Source organism: Chlorocebus sabaeus, chromosome 4, assembly GCF_047675955.1.
Source record: "Chlorocebus sabaeus isolate Y175 chromosome 4, mChlSab1.0.hap1, whole genome shotgun sequence".
In the NCBI taxonomy this organism is placed as follows: Eukaryota; Metazoa; Chordata; class Mammalia; order Primates; family Cercopithecidae; genus Chlorocebus; species Chlorocebus sabaeus.
In genome coordinates, this window is record NC_132907.1 from 21,292,753 (window position 1) to 21,316,169 (window position 23,417).

At 35.8% G+C, this 23,417-nt stretch overlaps 1 protein-coding gene across 3 annotated transcripts in view; it reads right to left on the minus strand.

Moving 5' to 3' along the window:
- POLK (DNA polymerase kappa) overlaps positions 1 to 23,417 on the minus strand; it is a 98,715-nt gene that overhangs the window by 13,559 nt on the left and 61,739 nt on the right. For all 3 annotated transcript variants that reach the window (XM_007975664.3, XM_073014673.1, XM_007975679.3), the window contains exons 5-12: positions 22,218 to 22,349; positions 19,162 to 19,315; positions 14,642 to 14,881; positions 12,685 to 12,809; positions 11,171 to 11,337; positions 9,024 to 9,056; positions 5,374 to 5,470; positions 1,728 to 1,899 (exon numbers count right to left, since the gene is read on the minus strand). In XM_007975664.3, coding sequence (XP_007973855.1) covers positions 1,728 to 1,899; positions 5,374 to 5,470; positions 9,024 to 9,056; positions 11,171 to 11,337; positions 12,685 to 12,809; positions 14,642 to 14,881; positions 19,162 to 19,315; positions 22,218 to 22,349 — 1,120 coding nt within the window. The remainder of the gene's footprint in view (positions 1 to 1,727; positions 1,900 to 5,373; positions 5,471 to 9,023; positions 9,057 to 11,170; positions 11,338 to 12,684; positions 12,810 to 14,641; positions 14,882 to 19,161; positions 19,316 to 22,217; positions 22,350 to 23,417) is intronic.

The following is a 23,417-nucleotide window of genomic DNA, read 5'->3' on the forward strand; positions in this document are numbered from 1 at the left end:
TTGTTACAATCTATAAACCTACATTGCCACAACATTGTCACTTAAAGTCCATAGCTTACATAGGGTTCACCCTTGGAATACATTCTGTGTGCCTGGACAAATTTATAATGACGTGTCATTATAGAATCATACAGAATCATTTCATTGCCCTAAAATTCCTGTGTTTTTGCCTATTCATCCCTTCTTCTCCTCTTAACTCCTGACAATCAATTATTTTTTATGGTACTCATATTTGCCTTTTCCAGAATCTCATATGGTTGGAATCATACAGTATTTAGTTTTTTCAGATTGGCTTCTTTTACTTAACATTATGCAGTTAAGTTTCATTCATGTCTTTTCATGAATTGATAATTCACTTCTTTTCTGTGCTGAATATTATTCCACTGTCTGTATGTACCACAGTTTATTTATCCATTCATGTACCGAAGGACATCTTGCTTGTTTGAAAGTTTTGGCAATTATGAATTAAGCTTCTATAGATATCTGCTCTTGGCCTTTTTTTTTTTTTTTTTTTTTTTTTTTGAGGTAGAGTTTCACTCTTGTTGCCCAGGCTGGAGTGCAATGGTGTGATCTCAGCTCACTGCAACCTCCACTTCCCAGGTTCAAGTGATTCTCCTGCCTCTGCCTCTCGAGCAGCTGGGATTACAGGTGCCCACCACCGTGTCCAGCTAATTTTTTGTAGTTTTAGTAGAGATGGGGTTTCACTATGTTGGCCAAGCTGGTCTCAAACTCCTGACCTCAGGCGATCCACCTGCCTTGGCCTCCCAAAGTGTTGGGATTACAGGTGTGAGACACCACGCCTGGCCTGGCTCTTTTAATTAACACTTTATTCAGTAGATTTCAGTGTGTGCTGTATCTTTCATAAATTAAAGTATGGCTAGTGACCCACTCCTTACTAGTAAAATGTGCATTTGGAGTGCTGATCCATATACATACTTTCAACCAGTTCACTTTGGAAACATGGCTTGTTAGTTTTTACCATGTAATGGCTTGGAGATGTGATTTCACAATGTCACAATCCTTTATCTGTAATTCCAAAATCCAAAAAGTTCTGAAAATTGTAAGCAACAAGTGATACCTGATGACTAAATTAAAGTCATCAGTCTTTACAGTCTCTGAATATTTTGTTTTGCTATAGAAATATTAATATGTTTGAATAGGGGGTGTTGCCCCAGATCCACAAAGAAGTATTACAACATAATATACTCTACATGCACTGAATTTGCTTTCCAAAATGTGAAAAGTTTTGAATTTTGAAAGATACCTGGCCACAAGAATTTCATTAAGTTATGAGGAAAAGAACAACTTTAATTGGCTCTTACTGGAATTAAACTAATGATCATGGCTTCACACATCAGGGTCTAATAATTAAGATAAATGGCAGCAGCAAAGGAAGAACTTCCTAAACAGGTTTAAGAAATAAAATGAAGGTGAGGAATACAGGTGCTCATTGACTTACAATAGGATTGTATCCAGATAAACCCACTGTAAATTGAAAACATAATAAGTCAACTTACAATACTTTCAATTTATGACAGGTTTATCGGGATGTAACCGCACTGTAAGTCAAGAGTGTACTGAAAGCACACAACTTTCCCACCATCGCAAAGTTGAAAAATCATTAACTTGAACCATTGTTAAGTTGGGGGCCCCCTGTATTCCCAAAGTTAATTATTTGGGAAAACCTAGCAGATTTAAGGAAAAACAAAAAAATAAAAAAGTCATACCCATAAGTCTTAATCTCAAGGGATGTGGAAAATCAGCATCAATTTCTGTTTTTAGCAATTCCTTAGCAATGGCAAATATTTCTTCTGCAGTAGAAACAACAGATGAAACTGTAGATGCACGAGTTTTTACTTCAAAATTCACATTCTTCAACTTAATGGTAACAGTTCTACCCTATAACACATACAATATGTTATTCATTTATTTATGAGACAGAGTCTCTCTCTGTTGTCCATGCTGGAGTACGCTGGCACAGCTGTAGCTCACTGCAGCCTTCAACTTCTGGGCTCAAGTGATCCTCTTGCCTCAGCCTCCTGAGTAGCTAAGATTACAAGTGCATGTCACTACACCAGCTAATTTTTTATTTTTTGTAGAGATGGAGTCTCACTACGTTACCTAGGCTAGTCTCAAATTCCTGGCCTCAAGCGATCCTGGCCTTGCAAAGTGTTGCGATTATAGGCATGAGCTACTGCATCCACCAGAATACATTATTCTGTATGACTTCCTAACTTCTAGAAAAAAGTCATTTACATGTTAGAAAAATTCAGAAAGGTTTACGGACATAAGATTATGGAAGTATAACCAATTATTTATAAAACATGGTGATAAAAATACCACAAAGAATAAGAGGCCTGGCGTGGTGGCTCGTGCCTGTAATCCCAGCACTTTGGGAGGCCGAGGCGGGCGGATCACGAGGTCAGGAGTTCAAGACCAGCCTGGCCAATATGGTGAAACCTTGTCTCTACTAAAAATACAAAAATTAGCTGGGCATGACGGCAGGCGCCTTTAATCCCAGTGACTGGGGAGACTGAGGCAGGAGAACAGTTTGAAGCTGGGAGTCGGAGGATGCATTGAGCTGAGATCATACCATTGCACTGCAGCCTGGGTGACGGGGCAAGACTCCACCTCAAAAAAAAAAAAAAAAAAAAAAAAAAAAAAAAATTAAAATACCATTTTAGCCAAAAACTTTTACTCCCCTTTCCAAACACAAGCTGAAATCCCATTTTATTTTGTTTTTGAGATGGGGGTCTCGCTCTATTGCCCAGGCTGGAGTACATTGGCGTGATCATGGCTCACTGCAGCTTCGACCTCCCAGGCTCATGCTATCCTCCTGCCTCAGCCTCCCAAGTAGCTGGGACTACACACTCGTGCCAGCATGTCCAGCTAATTTTAAAATTTTTTTTTGTAGAGACGTGATTTCACTGTGTTGTCCAGGCTGGTCTTGAACTCCTGGGCTCAAGCAATCTCTTGCCTCAGCTTCCTAATGTGCTGAGATTACAGGCATGAGCCACTATGCCTGACCTAAAATCCCATTTTAGCCAGTAATTATTATTCCCCTTCCCAACTGAATTTTTTTGTTTGTTTTTTGTTTTAGACAGAGTCTCACTCTGTTGCCCAGGCTGGAGTGCAGTGGCGGGATCTCGGCTCACTGCAGCCTCTGCCTTCCAGGTTCCAATGGTTCTCCTGCCTCAGCCTCCAGAGTAGCTAGGATTACAGGTGCCCGCCACCATTTTTAGTAGGGATGGGGTTTCACCATGTTGGCCAGGCTGATCTCAAACTCCTGACCTCAGGTGATCCACCCACCTCAGCCTCCCAAAAAGCTGGGATTACAGGAATGAGCCACTGTGCCTGGCCCCACAACTGAATTTTTATGAAAGGCCATTACATTAAGGGAAAGGTTAAATGATCACTTTTACTTTTACTGAATCTCTTTTGGAGGTTGATTCATTATCTACAAAGGAAGGAAAAAATATTTCTAAAAGTGTCTCACTGAAAAGGACTTATGAATAGCTCACACTTATTGTGTGCCTTCTGCATTGTCAGATGCTATGCCAAACAATTTAAATATAAGAATTCCTTTTACAGTTAAGTGTTTTATGAGTGCAGGGTTTCAGTGGAGACAATGAAACAGTTCTAGAGATGGGTGGTGGTGATGGTTATAAAACAGTATGAACTGTACACTTAAAAATGGTTAAAATGGTAAATTTTATGTTATGTATATTTTAGTATCCCCTGGAGGAGGAAGTTAATTCCTGCTCTCTCTCATCTGAGGGTAGATTAGATTTACTGACTTACTTCCAAAGGGAAAAACACTAACTTCACAGTGGAGAAGCCTAGCAAACAGTAACCAAGTAAGGAAAGTTAATATCATCCATGACATCATGTGACTATTATATACCCCATGACAGGATGTTATGAGAAGGGCACTTCCTCTTTGTGATATTCTTTCTAAAAATCCATAACCCTGATCTAATTATGAGAAAATCATCAGACAAACCCAGATTGGGCGACATTCTGCAGAATACCTGTATGGTAATACCCAAGATTGTCGAGGTCATGAAAAAGAAGGAAAAACTAAGAAACTATCACAGAGCAGGAAACCGGAGAGACATGACAGCTAAATGCAATGTAGTCCCCTGGATTGAATTCTAGAAGGCAGGGAGGATATTAATGGAAAACTAAGTAAACTCCAAATAAAGTCTGGGGTTGACTTAATAATTGGCAATGAACGAAATATCAGTTTCTTACTTTTGACAAATGTACTCTGGTAATATGTTAATAATGGAGGAAACCAGGTGAGGAGTATGCTGAAATTCTATTATTTTTGTGACTTTTCTGGAAACCTAAAATGATCATAAAATTAAATGTTTATTTAAACATTTTTTAAAAAGAAAATTATTTAAACTCAAGGTATGATAGAGAAGGACTATGAGAAAAATACTCATAAGGTATCCCACTCTTGGTACTAATTTTTTTAAAACAAATTTTTCACTGATTAGCGTAATAGTTTTACTAATGCATTATATGAACATAGTAAGTTATCACATGTACCTCATAGTTTTGATCTTTGTAAAGATCAAATAAGTGTACTTGGGATATCTACCACCTTACATATTTGTATTTTCTTTATGCTAGAAACATGCAAATAGTTCTCTTCTAGCTATTCTGATATGTAAAATACATTACTATACACTATAATCACTTTACTGATCTATTGAACACTAGGTCTCATTTCTTCTATCAAACCAGATATTTGTACCTGTGTAGCAATTTTAAAATACTTTTTTATTACACTTTGTACTGATTCTGCCTCTGGTTTGAGAGTGTTGGGAATACTCTAAATATAAATTGTTGTGAGTGAAGATTATAAAATAGCAAGTTTAAAGTCTTATGGGTTTTGTTGTCCTGTGTTAAGCAACCTGGATTACAAGCTTGAAACAAAATGGCTATTTTAGAAAGCCATTGTCTAAGTAAGAAAAACATTAAAGGATGATTGGAAAGACATTTGTAATATGTGAATACAATTCTCTGGAAATTCTTTCTTCTGCCTTATTCTCTAATGCCAGTGTAACTCTGGTTTTAACTTATTCAAATGTACTCCTGAGGTACAGAAGTAAAGTCCTCTGAATTATACTGAACCACACTATCCTCACAAGTTGCTTCTTCATAGAATCACCCCATCACAGACTCCAGATATAGGTCAGAATTGGATCTGTATCTGACTGTTGGTGATAGGACTGCACTATTCTGACGTTTATTAATTTGTATTCACCTTTAAGAATAATGTGTAATCTAACTCTAGCTTTAAGGTAGCATTTTATTATTAAAAAACTTAAAAACTAAGGACACCATATCAAAATAAAGCACCTTAAGTCCTTCTTTCTGTAGATCTCGAGCAAGTTCACTGCAAAGTTCTTCACATAGGCTGTATTGTTCTTCCGCTTTATTTATCTCACTGAATGTCCTAGAAAGATAAGAATAATTTTGGTGCACAAAGTAAACTATAATCCAGGATAATTTGGAAATGGTATGCATGTTTATACGGCTAGCATGAAGTTATATTTTCTGCAGTACAAAATAAAGTTTTCAGATGAACTAAAATTTAATTAAGTAAAAACATCTAAGATCTATATAAATAATGGAAACCCACTTAAACAGGAAAGCTTGAGTAGCAAAGAAACAATTTTATGCTGTTGCTCTATTATATCACAAAAAAGATAATTAAAATTACCAACAGATAATGGTAATGCCTCCAGAACTTAAAACAGATTAGGGTATATGTATATATAGACTTTGTTACAGAGGATTATGTTAAGAAAGTCTAAATGAGAACATCATTCTAATTACTGTACATGGATTTTCTGGATGAGAAACACCTTTAAGTAGATTTAAGGGGTTGGCTCATGGAACCTAGGCAGAGTTGTTTAATAGACAGCTGAAAATAGAAGGTTGATAAGATTAAATGTAGGTATTTTGAATTCATCTACAAAAGAGTGTTGAAATAAGTTGACAAGTGATATTAACATAAAAGAGGATAATACAAAGAGACCAGAATGATAAGTATGGACCCTGAGCAAGTAACTCTTCAGTAAAGAGTCCCCTTTCTACTTTTAACCTTAACCTCAGCTACTCAGTTCTCTTTCCTAGTGGCAACCAATGTGTCAGCTTCTTATTCTTATGAATTCCTTAGAAATATTCCACGTATACGGGCGCCTGTAGTCCCAGCTACTTGGGAGGCTGAGGCAGGAGAAGGGCGAGAACCCGGGAGGTGGAGCTTGCAGTGAGCTAAGATCACGCCACTGCACTCCAGCCTGGGCAACAGATACTCCGTCTCAAAAAAAAAGAGAAATATTCCAAGTATATATACATATAATAAGCAAACCACTAGACATTTTCCTCTCATTTTTTACATAAACAGTAGAATTTTAGATACATTGTTTAGTACCCTGCTTTTCTCAATTTATCATGGTGAGAGTTCCCCATGAGTAAATGATTTCCTCATTTTTATATAGCAGCATAATATTCTAATTTAATGATGTAAGGTAATTTAACCAATTCTCTATTCATGGATATTACAGTTTTTTTCTATCATAAAAAATGCAATAAGTAACCCTGTATATATGTAAAATGACATGTGACTACATCTCTGGAATTAATTCTTAGTAAAAGAATTATGGCATCAAAGTACATGTATCTGTGATTTTGACACATATTATCAAATTTCTTACCCCCTGTGGTAGGCTAGATAATGGTCCCTAAAGATGTCCACATCCTAATCCCTGAAATCTGTGAACCTAGTATCTTATATGACAAAAGGGACTTAGTAGATGTGATTAAATTCTGACGGAGGATTATTCTGGAATGTTCAGCTTTGCCCAATGTAATCCCAAGGGTCCTTATAAGAAGGAGGTAGGAGGGTTACAGTCAGAGAAAGAAGTTGCTGAGGCTATGAGCCAAAGCTTCTATGGCCTCTAGAACCTTTTCATAAAGAAATGGACTCTCTCCCAGAGCTTCTAGAAGAAATGGAGATCTACCAACACATTAACTTTAGAACCACTGACTTTCAGAATGATAGAGAATAAATCTGTGTTGTTTTAAGCCACTAAATTTGTAGAAACTTGTTTTAATAGCAATAAAAAAAACCTAATGTACTCCCCCTCTAAAGTTTACACATTTTCATTCCTACAGTGTTGCCAAGAGAGTATGCTAGAACCTTTGCCAACCTGATTAGTGAAAGAAACGTATCTGAGAGAACTTTCAATCTATATTTCTTTAATTATAAATGAAAATGGTAATATTTTCACTTGTTTTAAGAGCCATTTGTATTTCCTTTTCTGTTAATTAATTAGACCTTTGTTCATTTTTTCTGTTGGCTTACTGTCCCTTTTTTTATTGATTATAAGAGTTCCTTCTGTATTAGAGAAGTTAGTTTGTGATATAAATTGCAACCTCCTTTCCCCCAACTTCATACCAAATTTGATGTTATATTGCCCATTTTAAAAAGCCAAGAGGAGACAGTTTCCAGGAAAAAAAAAGTGGAGACCACATTCCTGTACATCAAATAGTGCTCCCAATAACAGAGAAAATGGCAGAGAAATTTATCAAATAGGGCAATACTATTTTGCTTTTGGATGCTTTTTTTTTAAATCTCTCTTTGCTTGCTTTCATATGGACCAAAACCTAAAATAGCAATTTTTATCAAAGCCATTTATTATGCTGTCCTGTAAAAGTTATTCAGCTTTTCTGACCACAAATAACATATGTGGAATATGAACACAACCTTGTACTAGGTCAGTGTTTTGTTTTGTCTTGTTTCGATTTTTTTTTTTTTTTTTTTTTTTTTTTTTTTTTTTTTTTGAGACGGAGTCTTGCTCTGTCGCCCGGGCTGGAGTGCAGTGGCCGGATCTCAGCTCACTGCAAGCTCCGCCTCCCGGGTTTACGCCATTCTCCTGCCTCAGCCTCCCGAGCAGCGAGGACTACAGGCGCCCGCCACCTCGCCCAGCTAGTTTTTTGTGTTTTTAGTAGAGACGGGGTTTCACCGTGTTAATCAGGATGGTCTCGATCTCCTGACCTCGTGATCCACCCGTCTCGGCCTCCCAAAGTGCTGGGATTACAGGCTTGAGCCACCGCGCCCGGCCTTGTCTTGTTTTGATTTTGAGACAGAGTCGTACTCTGTCGCCCAGGCTGCAGTGGAGTGGTGCCATCTCAGCTTACTGCAAACTCCGCCTCCTGGGTTCAAGCAATTCTCTTGCCTCAGCCACCCAAGTAGCTGACATTAAAGGTGTAAGCCACTATGCCGGGCTGATTTTTGTATTTTTAGTAAAGACAGGGTTTTGCCATGTTGGCCAGGCTCATCTTGAACTCCTGGCCTCAAGTGATCTGCCCACCTCAGCCTCCCAAAGTGCTGGGATTACAGGTTTGAGCCACCTTGCCGGGCCCTAGGTCAGTGTTTCTTAAATGTCTCAGTGGAACCTTGCTGCTTTGAGGAGATAATTGAAGGACGTTTCAAACAATGACTTATTTCCCCAAACAGTAAGTTTCCATCATTATTTCGTTTGGTTTTCAAACAAGATTGTAAACCACTAAACTAGATCATCTTTAAGCTCTCTTTCATCAGTAATATTTCACTGTTTGATTAAGCTTCTGCTTAATCACCAATATTGAAATAATTTTAGGAAGAATTCCAATTGTTACTTCTTAAATTTCTGAAGTAAATACTCAATTGTCCTTATAAACAAGCTAGAAATTAAGATATGAAATTCTAAAATGCTTGGTTTTCACTAGGTAGTATTAAAACCAACATTAAAAAATAGCTGAAGTTAATTTCGAGATTATAGCAACTGAAAATAATAGTCTTATACCAAGGCATTTACTGCAGGGAGTGTAAACTACTAAAAATTGTTATAGTAATTTGCAAATAGATTTCTTATTTCAGTGATATTTACTAAAAATTAATTCAATATTAGTTTAAAATAACATGAATTATGCACAATTAACAATAATTAATAAAACATTACCTCTCAACGCTCATACTCTTCCTTTCTCCATCCCTTGAAATGAAAAAAAAAAGTCTTTATTTTTCAAAGACTGAGTTGTTTTTAGTTAATGAAGAGGATTTAACATATCAATTACCTTTTAGAGATCTCAAATTTTTTATTAAAATTTATACATCATGAAAAACAGTTTTTTATCTAAAAATAAATCAGCAAAGAACATAGATAGGTAAGATGCTAATATGATTATGAATCAAGTCTATATCTATTGAAAAGAACAAACTTGAAAATAGGTAGATATTAGAAATTGCTTCTATTAAAAACCTGACTATCAAAAACCACAACTTATAAAAACAAATAGGAAGTGATAGTGTAATATCTTCCAGTTATAAAATATAATTGAATTTTAAATAATTTAAAATCAGTTATCTAGTTTTTGGCTTAGTATATTAACTTCTTTCTCCCACAGCCTATTCATTATTCATTTTTACCACTATATAGAACCTCAGTCAGAATTTGGTACACAGCTATAGGATGAAGATTGGGAATCTGAACCACCTAGTTTGGCTGTATTCTAGCTGCTCTGACAGGATTAGTTAAAACCAAAAAGTTGAAATGACATGTAGAGTACTCATTTTCCAAATATTTAGTGAACCTATTATGATTCAAGCACTGTTCTAGAACTTGAGGATACAGTAATGAAGGAAACAGACCAAGTACTTGCCCTTAGGAAATGTATATATCCCATTGGAGAGAGACAGATAAACAAATATAGTAGTAAATATGGAACGGGTTAGAAGGGGAGAAGTACTCTGATTAAAAAGCAAAGCAGAACAGGCGAATAGAGAATATGGGCAGAGGGAAAGGCAGGCTTTGTATTTTTTATTATAAATTACCTATGAATTTCATGTAAAAGCCTTACCTGCATCTCTAAATACCACAAGTTAATATACGTTATGTTACATCAGAACTATATTGTTTTCAAGCACTATGGAATAAAAAAAATTTTGGATTAAAAATGAAGTTTTATTTCCTGCTATCTTCAAATATAATTATTTATGGTGCTGTGATATCTTTATCTTTCATTATGTCCACTGAAGATTAAAGTCAGCTAACTGCGGACTCAAAAGATTGAAGAGCAGGAAGAGATGAGAAAAGCAATACAACAAGCCTTGCACTCTCTGTACAATTTAGTAGGCTTAATTGATCCATCAATTTTACATGCATCCTCATTGATTTTTATTGTTGTCCTTCAGTTTAAATACAAGAATATAAAGGAGTCATTTTGAGGACAGGCTGACAAGGTGATGACAAAATTGTAAAAATAGTGCCCAGTGTTGACTTCCATGATTCCCAGTCTTTTAAAATTTCCTTCTTTTCACCTACTATCCCACAACAATTTACCTTCTACCTCTAGGGTTCCTCTTTTTAAGACCTACATGAAAGAGTGGCAGGGAAGAAAACCCAGGGTATTTCCTCCAGCTGTTCCCTCTTCTAGCCTTTGCATGGCAGGCTCCCTCAGGTCTCTCTGCCTTTGGATGATGGTTGCTAACCCTTCACACTTACTCCCCAGTCATTTTCTATGCCCTCACTCTGCTTTACTTTCTTCATGTGTGTATTTGATTATTTCTATCGCTCACACTAGTCTGTAAACTCCATGAGGGCAGGAATTTGTCCTATTCGCTGCTGTTATCCACAGTGCCTAGAATAGTACCTAACACAAAGTAAAGTAGTCAGTACTAAATGAATGAATCATTTACAAATCTGGAAAAGAAAAGAAATGTAGTTTAAGGCTTTCAAAGAATCATTACATCTCCTTCCTTAAAGGGTGAATTACAGAATATGGCCATCTTTCTTTTCACAACAACCTGACTACTGGCATTTCTTAGGTTCTGAACAAAGAACAAGGTAGGGATAAAAAAGAAAGTAGCTATCATTCCTCTTGTCTCTCTACCCAACTGCTGACGCCACAACCTAGGAGTGATTCTTTATTCTTCTTTTCCTTTCCTCCTACATCCAATCTGTTGACTCTAATTCAAACATTATATTTTGAATTAAACTAGCCTGAAAGAATTTTAAAACATGTTATCCAGATAGCCTCATCTCAATGGTTAAAACTCACATTGCAGCAAACGCTAAAGAAAAAGCAGAATGACAATACATATAGATACCTTGTCAGGTATGTTGAACCTAGACCCAAGGAGATATGAAGGAAATAATGCCAAGATGTTTCAGAGAAAAGGAGAGAAAGCAATGCCCTCTGTTGGTAAAGTTCCGTACATGTAATAATTCCAAGGGCCTTTAACATTTTCTCTGTAACTTTTCCTATTCCAGAAACCTAGAAAAGAATCAATATTTATTATTAATAGATTTTAAGTTAAGCTAAAAATTGAGATTACAATCTCATTATACTTTTTTTTTGGGGGGCGGGGGGAATGGAGTCTCGGTCTTGTTGCCCAGGCTGGAGTGCAGTGGCGCCATGTCGGCAACCTCCGCCTCCTGGGTTGTTCAAGCGATTCTCCTGCCTTAGCCTCCTGAGTAGCTGGGATTATAGACATGCGCCACCATACCCGGCTAATTTTGTATTTTTAGTAGAGATGGGGCTTCTCCATGTTGGTCAGGCTGGTCTCGAACTCCTGACCTCAGGTGATCCGCCCACCCTGGCTTCCCAAAGTGCTCATTTTATCTTTTATAATCGATAAAAGGTACGAATAATGTGACTATCTTCACAAGTCATGCAGGAAAACTGCTTTAATTACTTTTTGACCACATTTACTAAACTAGGGCTTCATGTAATTTCAAAAGGCATTAAAAAAAGGAGTGCTGTGTTCATATAAACTTGGGGAATGGTGGGATTAACAAATTTAAGTGAAACTTTTTATTCCAAGATTTATGAATCTTTAATATATTAATATGCATAGTGACACATCAAGAGTAGTACACTCCAAAGGTATTTGAACCCAAAACCTTTTTAAAGGGAATACCTATTCATACTTGAAAAACATATTGAAAAACACTGCTTTGCAGCTACACCTTACATATACTAGTCAGTAATCACTATATATTACATACTGAGCACTGAAAAATATTTAAATTCATTCATGTACATTATGTTGAATGAGAAAAGAAAGTCCTAGATCATATACAGTAGTGTATGGTGTAATTATTGAAAAAAAAGTATATATATGCAGAAAAATCTAGAAGCTCTAAAAAATAATACAGTGAACACTTTCTGGAACCCCTGAGGTATAATTTTACCATTTTTAAAATGGCAAAATATTTTGGTTTATTCTTTGTCAAAAACAGTTAAAATTCTAAATCTCTTTGAAGCATCATGCCCACTAATCTAGCAGCAATCTAGACTTTAGAACTAAGATAGCACTAAGTTACAGATGAAGGGACTGTTAGAAATATTCTTTTAATTTCTCTTCTCCTTGGCAGGAATTCACTTAAAAATCTGTGATTATTACTTTCTTAAAAGTTTACAGCAAATAAGCTAAATCTCACTTTTAGGGTTTCACAGAAAGGTTTCTTCAAGTTCAAATTTAATCACCCATTATAGTTCTTGCTTGTTATCTATTGTTTTAAAACATTTTAGCAAAGAATGATTAACTATTGACCTACATAGTATCTCTTCAGAATTCAGAGTACATATACAAAAATAAACTGTATGTAAAAATCTTACCTTTCTAATGGGTAAATCCTTGATGAAGTCCATCACAGCTTGTCTATTGGGAAGAATTTGGTATTGTCCATTTGGTTTATTCTTATCACTGCATACTTTTGCTAACATTGTATTTGGGGCAATGCCTTAAAAGAAGAATACTCTGATGACTCAAAGAAGTTGATATGTGTGACTTTTAAAAATACAATAACAAAACAGAAAAAAAAGTTAATTGCAAAAAATCTCAAATGATATATAATGCTACTTTAAAAATAACATTTGATTACCATCTATGTCCCCAGGGCTTGCTATGGTTTTAGGAAAAGAAATTGTACTAGTTACTGTGGCGGCAAAAATGAGAAATATTTAATTCTCCATGATATTTTAAAACGTAAGAGTAATTTCTGAGCTAAGTAATATCAAGTGTAATTATTAGTTTACTTACTACCTTTAGTAGGAATACAGAATTTTTTATTTTTTCCAGATGGAGGCTTGCTCTGTCACCCAGGCTGGAGGCAGTGGCACGATCTTGGCTTACTGTAACCTCCACCTCCTGGGTTCAAGTTATTCTCCTGTCTCAGCCTCCCAAGTAGCTGGGATTAGAGGCATGCACCACCACGCCTGGGTAATTTTTGTATTTTCAGTAGAGACGGGGGTTTCACCATATTGGTCACGCTGGTCTCGAACTCCTGACCTCAAGTGGTCCACCAGCTTTAGCCTCCCAAAGTGCTGGGATTACAGGCGTGAGCCATCATGCCCAGCCCAGATTGTTTTTATAGTGGTTCTATATCTACCTCTCAGAAAAGATCCAGAATATAATTTAGGGTGGATGTTTACTCTTTGAAAAGGTCTTTTGCATAGATTATCCACATAAAGCAAAAAATCGAAGATTCTGGTTATAGTATATTTAAAATAATAATTAGATTGGTGTATCCTTTTTATGTTATTCACAGAACAGATTACTATTTTTCAGAAAGATGTTTTACAATTTCTAGGAATCCTGATTAAGATAATTTGAAATAGGTATATTCAAATAGATTCATTAAACAGTTCATGTCAATTGTTATATAGATCTTCCTAAAATGCATTATTCATTCTCATGTTTTGGTGTAGAAAGAAAAGATTTACCTAATCACAGTTTGGCTTTTACAAGATAGTTCAGGGTCCTCATGATGAATAATAGTTATTATGCTAAGAGACAGTGATGGCCTCATGGGTTAACAACATATGTCAATTTGTTTTTCCTTTACCAGATGATCCTGGATTGCTATGTTGCTAGTTAGTATTCCTTTTGTCTCCTACCTTGTGGCCATCCGGGTTCTCTCCTGCAATGTAATCTTGGACAGGATTGAAGTCTCCCAAGGAAAAACTAATAAGTATTACATGCAAAACCAATAAAAATATATTTTGTGCTAGAAAAAGATAGCTATATGAAATTTATGGGTCGGGCATGGTGGCTCACACCCGTAATCCAGCACTTTGGGAGGCCAAGGTGGGCGGATCACGAGGTCAGGAGATCAAGACCATCCTGGCTAACATGGTGAAACCCCGTCTCTATTGAAAATACAAAAAATTAGCCGGGCGTGGCGGCATGCGCCTATAGTCCCAGCTACTCAGGAGGCTGAGGCAGGAGAATCGCTTGAATCCAGGAGGCAGAGGCTGCAATAAGCTGAATGAGATTGCCCCACTGCACTCCAACCTGGGCGACAGAGCAAGACTCCATCTCAAAAAAAAAAAAAAAAAAAAAAAGAAAGAAATTTATAATCTCTTTTTTCTTCAGGCTCATAGTCTGCTTAACTCCAATTTACTTACTAGGTTCACAGCTATTCTGAATAGGTAAAGTCATTAGAAGTTGAATCAAAGACTAGATAAGTAAAATGTTACTAAATACTTTATAATGAGAAACTACTAATATTACACTTGAATTAGCCAGTCTGAAAATTATAACTATAGTGGCCACCAATACCCTTTTAAATACCTGCACTGGCTGTCAATGTTGTTTTTTGCTCAATTCTGAAACGAATTTCCTTTACCACTTCCTCGGCTGATGTTCCAAAAACAATTGAGTTTTGGAGTATTTGAGGACTGTTTTGTTCTTCAAAGTTCACTTGGAAAGGATCTCCTGGGGGCAGCAAATCAGAAGGACTCTCTTCAAAAAGTAGCGGAGAGATGGATCGTTTATGCTCACTCAGTTTATTAACTTCCTTTCCTGGATTATCTAAATCATAAACAGGAACAATAATTCATGTTTATTTTAAGAAGTATATACTTCATAAGTTAGGTTTCCCTACATTATTTCTGAAGACAAAAAAAAAAAAAAAAAAAAAATCTAGTTTAGCTTAGTTTCTAGGATCCAAGATCAGAAATGCCATCATTTATCATTTACTGTTTTATAACTGTTAAAGAGATTATGAATTTTTCCTAACAAGACTATTATCCATTTCCACAACATAAATATTAAAAGAAAATATTCTGTGTAAAACTCTTTAATGTTCGTACCTAAAATAATTGAAATTCAGAATTGGGTTTCAGTTCACATTACCTTTTCCTTAAAAAAAAGGAAATCTTTTCTTTATTCTCCTTTAGGAAGAAAAAGAATCTTCTAAAATTAGAATTTAGGAATGAGGAAAAAGGCATTTAGGCAATATATAATAATTACACCTGAAAGTAAAGTTTTGTTTTTAGAAGGAAAAACACTTAACTTTTCTTCATTCATGGAAGAAAACTTTTAGATTTTAAAATAATCTGAATTTTCTTCTTTCAAATGCTGATTTTAATTTTGATTTGCTTGTTTATGAAGTATCACTTTGATTAAGGGCACATTTGTAATAAATAGAAATTACCTCTGAAAGTTATGCTTTGAATATACAAATTCTTAAGGTCTGATTGGATGATCCAAGTTTAAGAAAAAGAGACATTATTATTAATAGGCTATAAACTATTATTACAAAGTAAAGTAAAAATACCAATCTGGTTATTACCTCCTTATATTTATATTTTTCATAAATGGACTCTATAAAATATACTTAAATCTATACTGATACTAAAAATGTCTCCATGAACAAATCTATTAAAGCCTATTTTCTGGGCTTAATGTAGAAGAAATACAATTTAAATGCATTTGTAACAACCAAGGTTAGCAAAAAAGCTTTCTGATCCCATCTCATAATTTTATTACATATAAATATTTTCCAAATTAAGGTAAATGCAGAAGCAAAAATTAAATTTCTAGTTTTAAGACACATATGAATGTATATTACTTGAAAAATGAACTTGGCTGTTTAGGAAAAAAATTTAAAAATAATATAAAATAAATATGACAGACATCTGATAAATTTAAAAATTTAAAATATGTAGTGTGAATTAAGTCATAGATGTTAATTCAGTCAGATGTTTTCCAAATCTGAATTCCCAGGGCACATACACAATAAGCCAATTTTCTTTCTCTCCATTTTTTTTTTTTTTTTTTTTTGAGACAGGGTCTCCCTCTTGCCCAGGCTGAAGTGTAGCTGGGACTACAGGCGTAAGCCATCACACCTAGTTAATTTTATACTTTTTTGGTAAAGATAGGGTTTCACAATCTTGCCCAGGGTGGTCTCGAACTCCTGGGCTCAACTGATCCTCCCACCTCAGCCTCCTAAAGTGCTAGGATTATAAATGTGAACCACCTTGCCTCGCCAATAAGCCTTATTTTCAAACTTACATTAGCTGATATTTATGTGCTTCAATTCCTGTCACTTTTTAATATTCTGGTTTTAAAATGTAGAGCAATTCAGAGGGGAAACAGGCCAGGCACAGTGGCTCACGTCTGTAATCCCAGCACTTTGGGAGGCTGAGGCGGGCGGATCACTTGAGGTCAGGAGTTCAAGATCAGCCTGGCTAAGATGGCGAAACCCCATCTCTACCAAAAATACAAAAATGAGCCAGGCATGGTGGCGCACAGCTACTCAGGAGGCTGGAGCAGGAGAATTACTTCAACCCAGAAGGCAGAGGTTGCAGTGAGCTGAGACCGTGCCACTGTACTCCAGCCTGGTGACAGAGTGAGACTCCATCTCACAAAAAAAAAAAAAAAAAAAAAAAAAGACTGTGAAACAGTTGAAATGGTATCTACCTGGAGACCTTTTCCTCATCTGGATGGGTAGAAGTAAAGGTAAAGAGAGCTACAGAAAAACTGCAAACCAAGTGAGTTATCTGTCACATTCATAAGTCCCTTCTGCCGAGTTTTTTATGCTATGTTTTGTACCTCATGCCTCAACCACCCAGCCCTCAGGTGAGTCACTGTGAGAGCAGAATTATATAGCAGGAAGCAAAGAATGCTGCCTTCTAGTACATTATCAGAGCTGCTGCAGAATGCTCAGGTATCTTTTCAATCTGAACTACATTCTACTTTTCTGTGAGGCCTGGTTGTGCAACCAATAGTTGGACTAGTTTCTTATTTGCTTTGTGTCAGAAACATCTTTATAATCTCCATAACTGAGGTAATCAGAATGTAACACTAGGATTAAAGCATTTCATTTGAATGACAAGCGCTAAAAAGTGTATGGCATTTCAGTTTCTTTTATTATCTGGCACTCACCATCCAGATTTAGATGGGAGAGTAAACATTTAAAAATTTTATTTGTATGTAGAGATGGTAGTTAGCAATATATTTTCAAAGACAAACACCTTTTAGAAAATGGGGAAACAGCAAAAAAATGTCTTGGACTTTAGAGGAAGATATATCAATTGCCTGCCACAGTCAATGCACTATTGACAATTTCCCATGGCATGATGTGAGATGAGACATGCCTGAAAGTCCAGCCCACAGGTATTTATACATGAGAAGAAAATTTAAACTATTCCAATTGCTTACGAATATGAAAATACATGAAGAGGGCGCTGTACAAGTAAATACGTTAAAAGCAATAGATATTAAAAACTCACATACTCATAGTGAGTTTGGACATTATAAGAAATGAAAAGAACATTAGTAGGCCGGGCGTGGTGGCTCACGCCTGTAATCCTAGCACTTTGGAAGACTGAGGCGGGCAGATCACCTGAAGTCAGGAGTTTGAGACCAGCCTGGCCAACATGGTGAAACTCCGCTTCTACTAAAAATACAAAATCTAGCCAGGTGTGGTGGCAGGCCCCTCTAATCCCAGATACTCAGGAGGCTGAGGCAGGAGAACTGCTTGAATCCAGCAGGCAGAGACTGCAGTGAGCTGAGACCATGCCACTGCACTCCAGCCTGGGCAACAGAGTGAGACTTTATCTCAAAAAAAAAAAAAAAAAATTAGTAGAAAATGAAAATACTTACTTTAATCCCAATGTAAAAATTTTAAAACATATCATGCAAGTAATTGTTATGGGAGGCCCTCAGGGGATGCTTTGACATAATTATTTAATGATATTCCCTCATTCTCTTGTGAAAGTAAGGAATTAATAAAGTAAGATTTTATACAAAGTGACATCAGGTTTTATGTACCACATCCTCAAACAATAAAGTTACACCAAATAAGGAAAACCTTTCGCTCTATGCCTCTGTGTCCAGAAATGATGATTATTGTTTAATGTTCCTATAAAAGAAAAGAGAGACCAATCCCTTAGGGCTTTAAATAAGGTAATGAAGTTATGACTTGGTGCCCATATTAAACTTGCTCCAAATGATGTGAGTCACAAACAATGTGAGATAGTTAGATTAATGTCACTGGGGATCTACCATTTTTGCTTCAGGGAAAGTTACAAACAGGTCTCCCCAGCACTGTCTGGCCCGTCTGAAGCAGAGTTGTGCACGTGAAATGTTCCTGTGGGTTGTGAGCAAACCCTTCTGTGTCACTTTTTCATCCAGGTGAACTTTGTTCAGGGGTCCAGGACATCTCAGATATAATCATACCTTTGACAAAATGTTGAAAGCAGTATGTGTAATATCTGCATGTTTCTTGGCATTGCTTTTGGATAGGTAATAAAGGGATTAAAAAAAAAAAAAAAAACCCTGGAGTCTTGAAATTATACAGTGTAAGGCAAAGAAGGGAGTGAGAAGTCATTAATTTTGGCAGAGTTAAAAACAGTTATAATTGCTATAATAATTAGATTATTAGGAAAATTAGGAAAATGAAGAAAAATAGAACCATCCAATGTTTTGATATGCTTGAGGCTAGTCTTTTCTAACAACAACAAAAGGCAACTTTAAACAGACAACTTCCTCAGCTTCAATGCCATCCAAACTCTTAGTTAGTTAGACCTTAGGAAAATAACTGCTATAAAATTACTTTGTTCAGGGATTCTGCAGACTCTTAAGCTTAGAGATTTAACAATCACATTTCATTTATATGTGATATTCTACATGTTTAATGTAGAAAACCCACTGGTATTTTTAAAATTTTCTGATTTTACATTTTTATAAAGGTACATCTATGCCTTCTACCTATACAGGCTAATAAATTAATTGGATCAATTCCAAGAGTTGTGGGGTTTTTTTTTCACTGCTTCTTGGTTTGATAGTCTTAATAAGTTGCTTACCATTTTCTACAGAGCTTCCCATTTTGATGAAATACTTTCTTTTATCCTCAGGCCAATTTTGTCTTTCTTCTAAGTGCTTTGTTATATTCAAGTAGGCTTCATCAAGACTCATGGCCATAAAATTGGGATCATAATCAGCAAGTATTTCCTTAACCTTCAAAGGAAACAAAAAGAAGTTTAAATTTTGCTGTGATAGCAAATTTCTTCTGTCATATGTAGCTGATAAGAAATGTTAATATTCTTAGTTTGCAACTACAGTAACAATCCTGCAGTCAATAGCTCATGGATTTAAGGAATAAATAATCCACTACCAGGGAATATTTTCAAAATTTCTTTTTGTATTAAAATAGACCATGAAGGCAGAAGACCACAAAATAGGTTCATTTGATACAATCTCTATTTAGCTACCTATATCTAGTTATAATAAGCAATTCAAATAAATCTCAGACAACATTATCTGGTAGGCACATACATACAAAAAAACGGTTAAGGTTAAATTTAGGTAGCTCGTCAGAAGCTGAAGTGGGAATGATAGGATTCTATTCCCTCCTGCCTTTTGTGATTTATTGTTTTTGGTTCATTTTAAAAAGGAATAATCTTATATAAAGGTACTATGTTGCTTTAGAAAATATTTCAATTAATTATAACATGCACATAAAAGTCCACTTAACATTAATTAATGCATTAATCCATACAGGAAAATGAATGTTCTCTATTTCCTGTTACTTATTAAGATCTGGAATGGAAAAAAATGACAAATCTATAGTGTACTTCCATGATTATCTTAAATGATGGGGAAAAGTCTGGAGTTACATCTTAGGATAAAAGAAATACATATAAAGATTAGAATTATAGTTGCTACAATTCAGAAATGCCTTTTATATAAGATAGTGTTATTATATAAAACTATGACTTTTTTTTCTAACCACTTAAGTATTAGCTATAATTAGAGGCAATGGTTGTCAATATAATATGCATATTTTCCAGATTGGGTGACTGAGTGAGACCGTGCCTCAAAAAAAAAATGTGTATTAGAAAATATATTTGCTGAATTATGCTATGCTTCCATTTAGCTTTTAAAACTGTCTACTGTATCACAAGAAAACTGTTTCTTGTTTTATAAAAAGAAAGCTTTTTAGCTTAATATAATTATGAACAGCTGAGTCAAAGGGAATTTTAGAAAATGGTGATATAAACTTGGCCAAGTTTTACTCAGAGAGTGCCTTAATTAGCTTTGTTCTTGTTATAATGTGCTCAAACAGAATCTTTCCAATGAAAATGAAACCCTGTGAAGTCTGTAACTGGCAGCCAACTGAGATTCTGAATGAGAAGTACTCCCTAGAGACACTGTTGAGTATTTATTAACTTCCTTTACATAGGATATTGCTATAAGAATTAAAAGAGACATGTTCCAGTAAAAATCAAGCACTTAAAGCTCCAATATCTTGGATAAAACAAAAATGGCTAGCTGGGCATGGTGGCTCCTGCCTGTAATCCCAGCACTTTGGGGGCCTGGGCAAGATAATTTTCTGAGGCCAGGAGTTTAAACCTAGCCTGAGCAACATAGCGAAACCCTATCTCTGCAAAAAAATTTTAAAATTAGGAGGATGTGGTGATGCATGCCTGTCATTCTAGCTACTCAGGAGGATGAGGCCAAGGATTGCTTAATTCAAGAGTTTAAGGTTACAGTGAGGTATGATCGAGTCACAGCATTGAGCCTGGGCTATGGGGTGAGACCCTGTCTCAAAAAATAGGGAGGGCTTCTTCTTAAACTTTCTAACCAAGTCATGAATATTAATGTATCCATAGGCAGTGATGAATTTGTTCTATAGTTCATTTACACATAAGAACTCATTTGTTATCTGCAAATAAACTAGCTAGATCCGGCTCAAATTTGAAGAGTTCTCCGACTTACATAAGTAACCAGACTAAAATAACTAAAAACACTTTGGTTGTCACTGGCATACTGCCAGAAGTATTGCTGAGTTAAAGCACGACTTTAAAGAATGCCTTCTCTTACTAAATTTTTGTAGGATTTTTAAAACTTCTTAAAATGCTATATTTATGATTAGTATTTTATCTCTTTTTAATTAGGAATACAATGAAAGAGATAAACAGTAACCAAATGTGAGTGTGCTCCCCTCTCCTACACTGCCTTTTCAGAGGTATACACAAAGCACTTGCTGTCACAGATCGCCTTGGACGTAAAAAAAAAAAAAAAAAACCTGTGTTTAAACTTGGAATAGTGTCATTTCTCGGGAAAATGAGGTGGAATAAAAATAAGAGGGGTGAATTTAAAGACCCCTGGCATAACAAGAGTAATAAGTATTAGGCTACAGTTTTTTAAGTGTTTCCATTCAGACAGTAGTCTTAAACACATTTTACTACAGTAGTCTAAAAGTATTTGATATAGCAGTCTAAAATTTTATTCCAGCACTGCATGATAAACCACTTGTCATAAAAAATAGAAAAAATGACAGTTTCCACATATGACAGTTTGGCAATTTTAGTAAATAATCAAATCTACTTCAAAGATCCTTTTCAAAGCAATGCATTACTCCCTTTTCAATTATCAGTCTTAGACAGTAAATGATTATAGGGCAAGAAAAGTAGGCTAATCAAAATACATGAATTTTGTCACTGTTTAACAACATTAACAAATAATTATTCAGATAATAGGTTGACATTAATGATGAGTAGATTCTGTAAGTTATTAATAAAATGTGGTTCTAGAAAAAATGTATATTGTACATTAAGAAAAAAGAGCTAAACTTAATTTTATATGATCATTAAGGCAGTTCAAAGTTGGAGGAAATGGGAAGAGTTTTCTAAGCAAATGAAAACTGCATGGAAAGGCAAATAATTGGGAAAAAGAATGATGTATTCTGGATACTATATGCAGCTCAGTATTCAATATACAAGCTGAAGAAGTGATAGGAGGCTTGACTGAAAGCATAAGCTAAGACCAAATCCTATGTGCTAAGGCACTCGGACTTGACTCTGCAGGTGACAGGAAATCAGTGAAAGCCTAAAGTAGGGGTGAGACATTAACTTACCTCTTTACTCACAGCTCGGTATTTGTCAAAGTTTGGGGGCACTATTGTAAGTTGTGGGCAGAGTCTCTTAGCAATAAATCCTGGCATGGCTGCACGAACACCAAACCTCCTTGCATGGTAATTTGAAGTAGACTGAAAGATATTGGACCACATGGAAAAAAATATACAAACCTAAATGGACATACTGATCAATGCATTCATAGGAAATACATTAATATGTGCCTTTTCAATTCAAGGACATTTCATTTATAGGCCTCTGTTTTAATCCAAATTTTGACTTATTCTGTCACAGTATTTTGATACCATGACCCTCTCCCATTACTATCCCTATATTTATAATGCGATACCAGATATAAACAAGACTGTGCTAATAAAAAGATTTTTTAAAATTTCTACTAACTAAACGTCATTGGTTTTAAGGCATACTTGTTATAGAATGAATATCAAAGTTTGAATGATGGTGAGTTACGTTACATGAAAGTAATAATATAGTAAGTCATACAGAATAGTCATAAAATAATAGTATACAAATAGTAAAGACGTTACATTATAGAAAGTAATAGTATAGTATAATAGTAAACTTTTGGAATTTGCTCTATTTGGGATTTTGGAAACTTCATCTAGAACAAAAATAAAAGGTCTACTATGTGGTCAACCAAATTAAGTCTCCAAAATGAAGTGATTAAAGCTTAAAATAAGTTTAGAAATTAAGGTTTTTTTCTTTTTTTTTTTTTGAGACGGAGTCTTGCTCTGTGCCCCAGGCTGGAGTGCAGTGGCGCGATCTCGGCTCACTGCAAGCTCCGCCCCACCCCCCCCCCCCCCCCCCCCCCCCCGGGTTCACGCCATTCTCCTGCCTCAGCCTCCTGAGTAGCTGGGACTACAGGCGCCCGCCACCTCGCCCGGCTAATTTTCTTGTATTTTTAGTAGAGACGGGGTTTCACCGTGTTAGCTAGGATGGTCTCGATCTCCTGACCTCGTGATCCGCCCGTCTCGGCCTCCCAAAGTGCTGGGATTACAGGCTTGAGCCACCGCGCCCGGCCTAAGGTTTTTTTCTTAAGGCTTAATTATCTTTTCTGCTGAAAACATTTTGACTAGGAGATGGAACTACAAAAGTATGAGAGTAAAAAGGAGAATATTGGTTCTTGCCTCCACTTCTCGCCATGTCTTCTCACAAGACTTTCAGGATTAAGCGATTCCTGG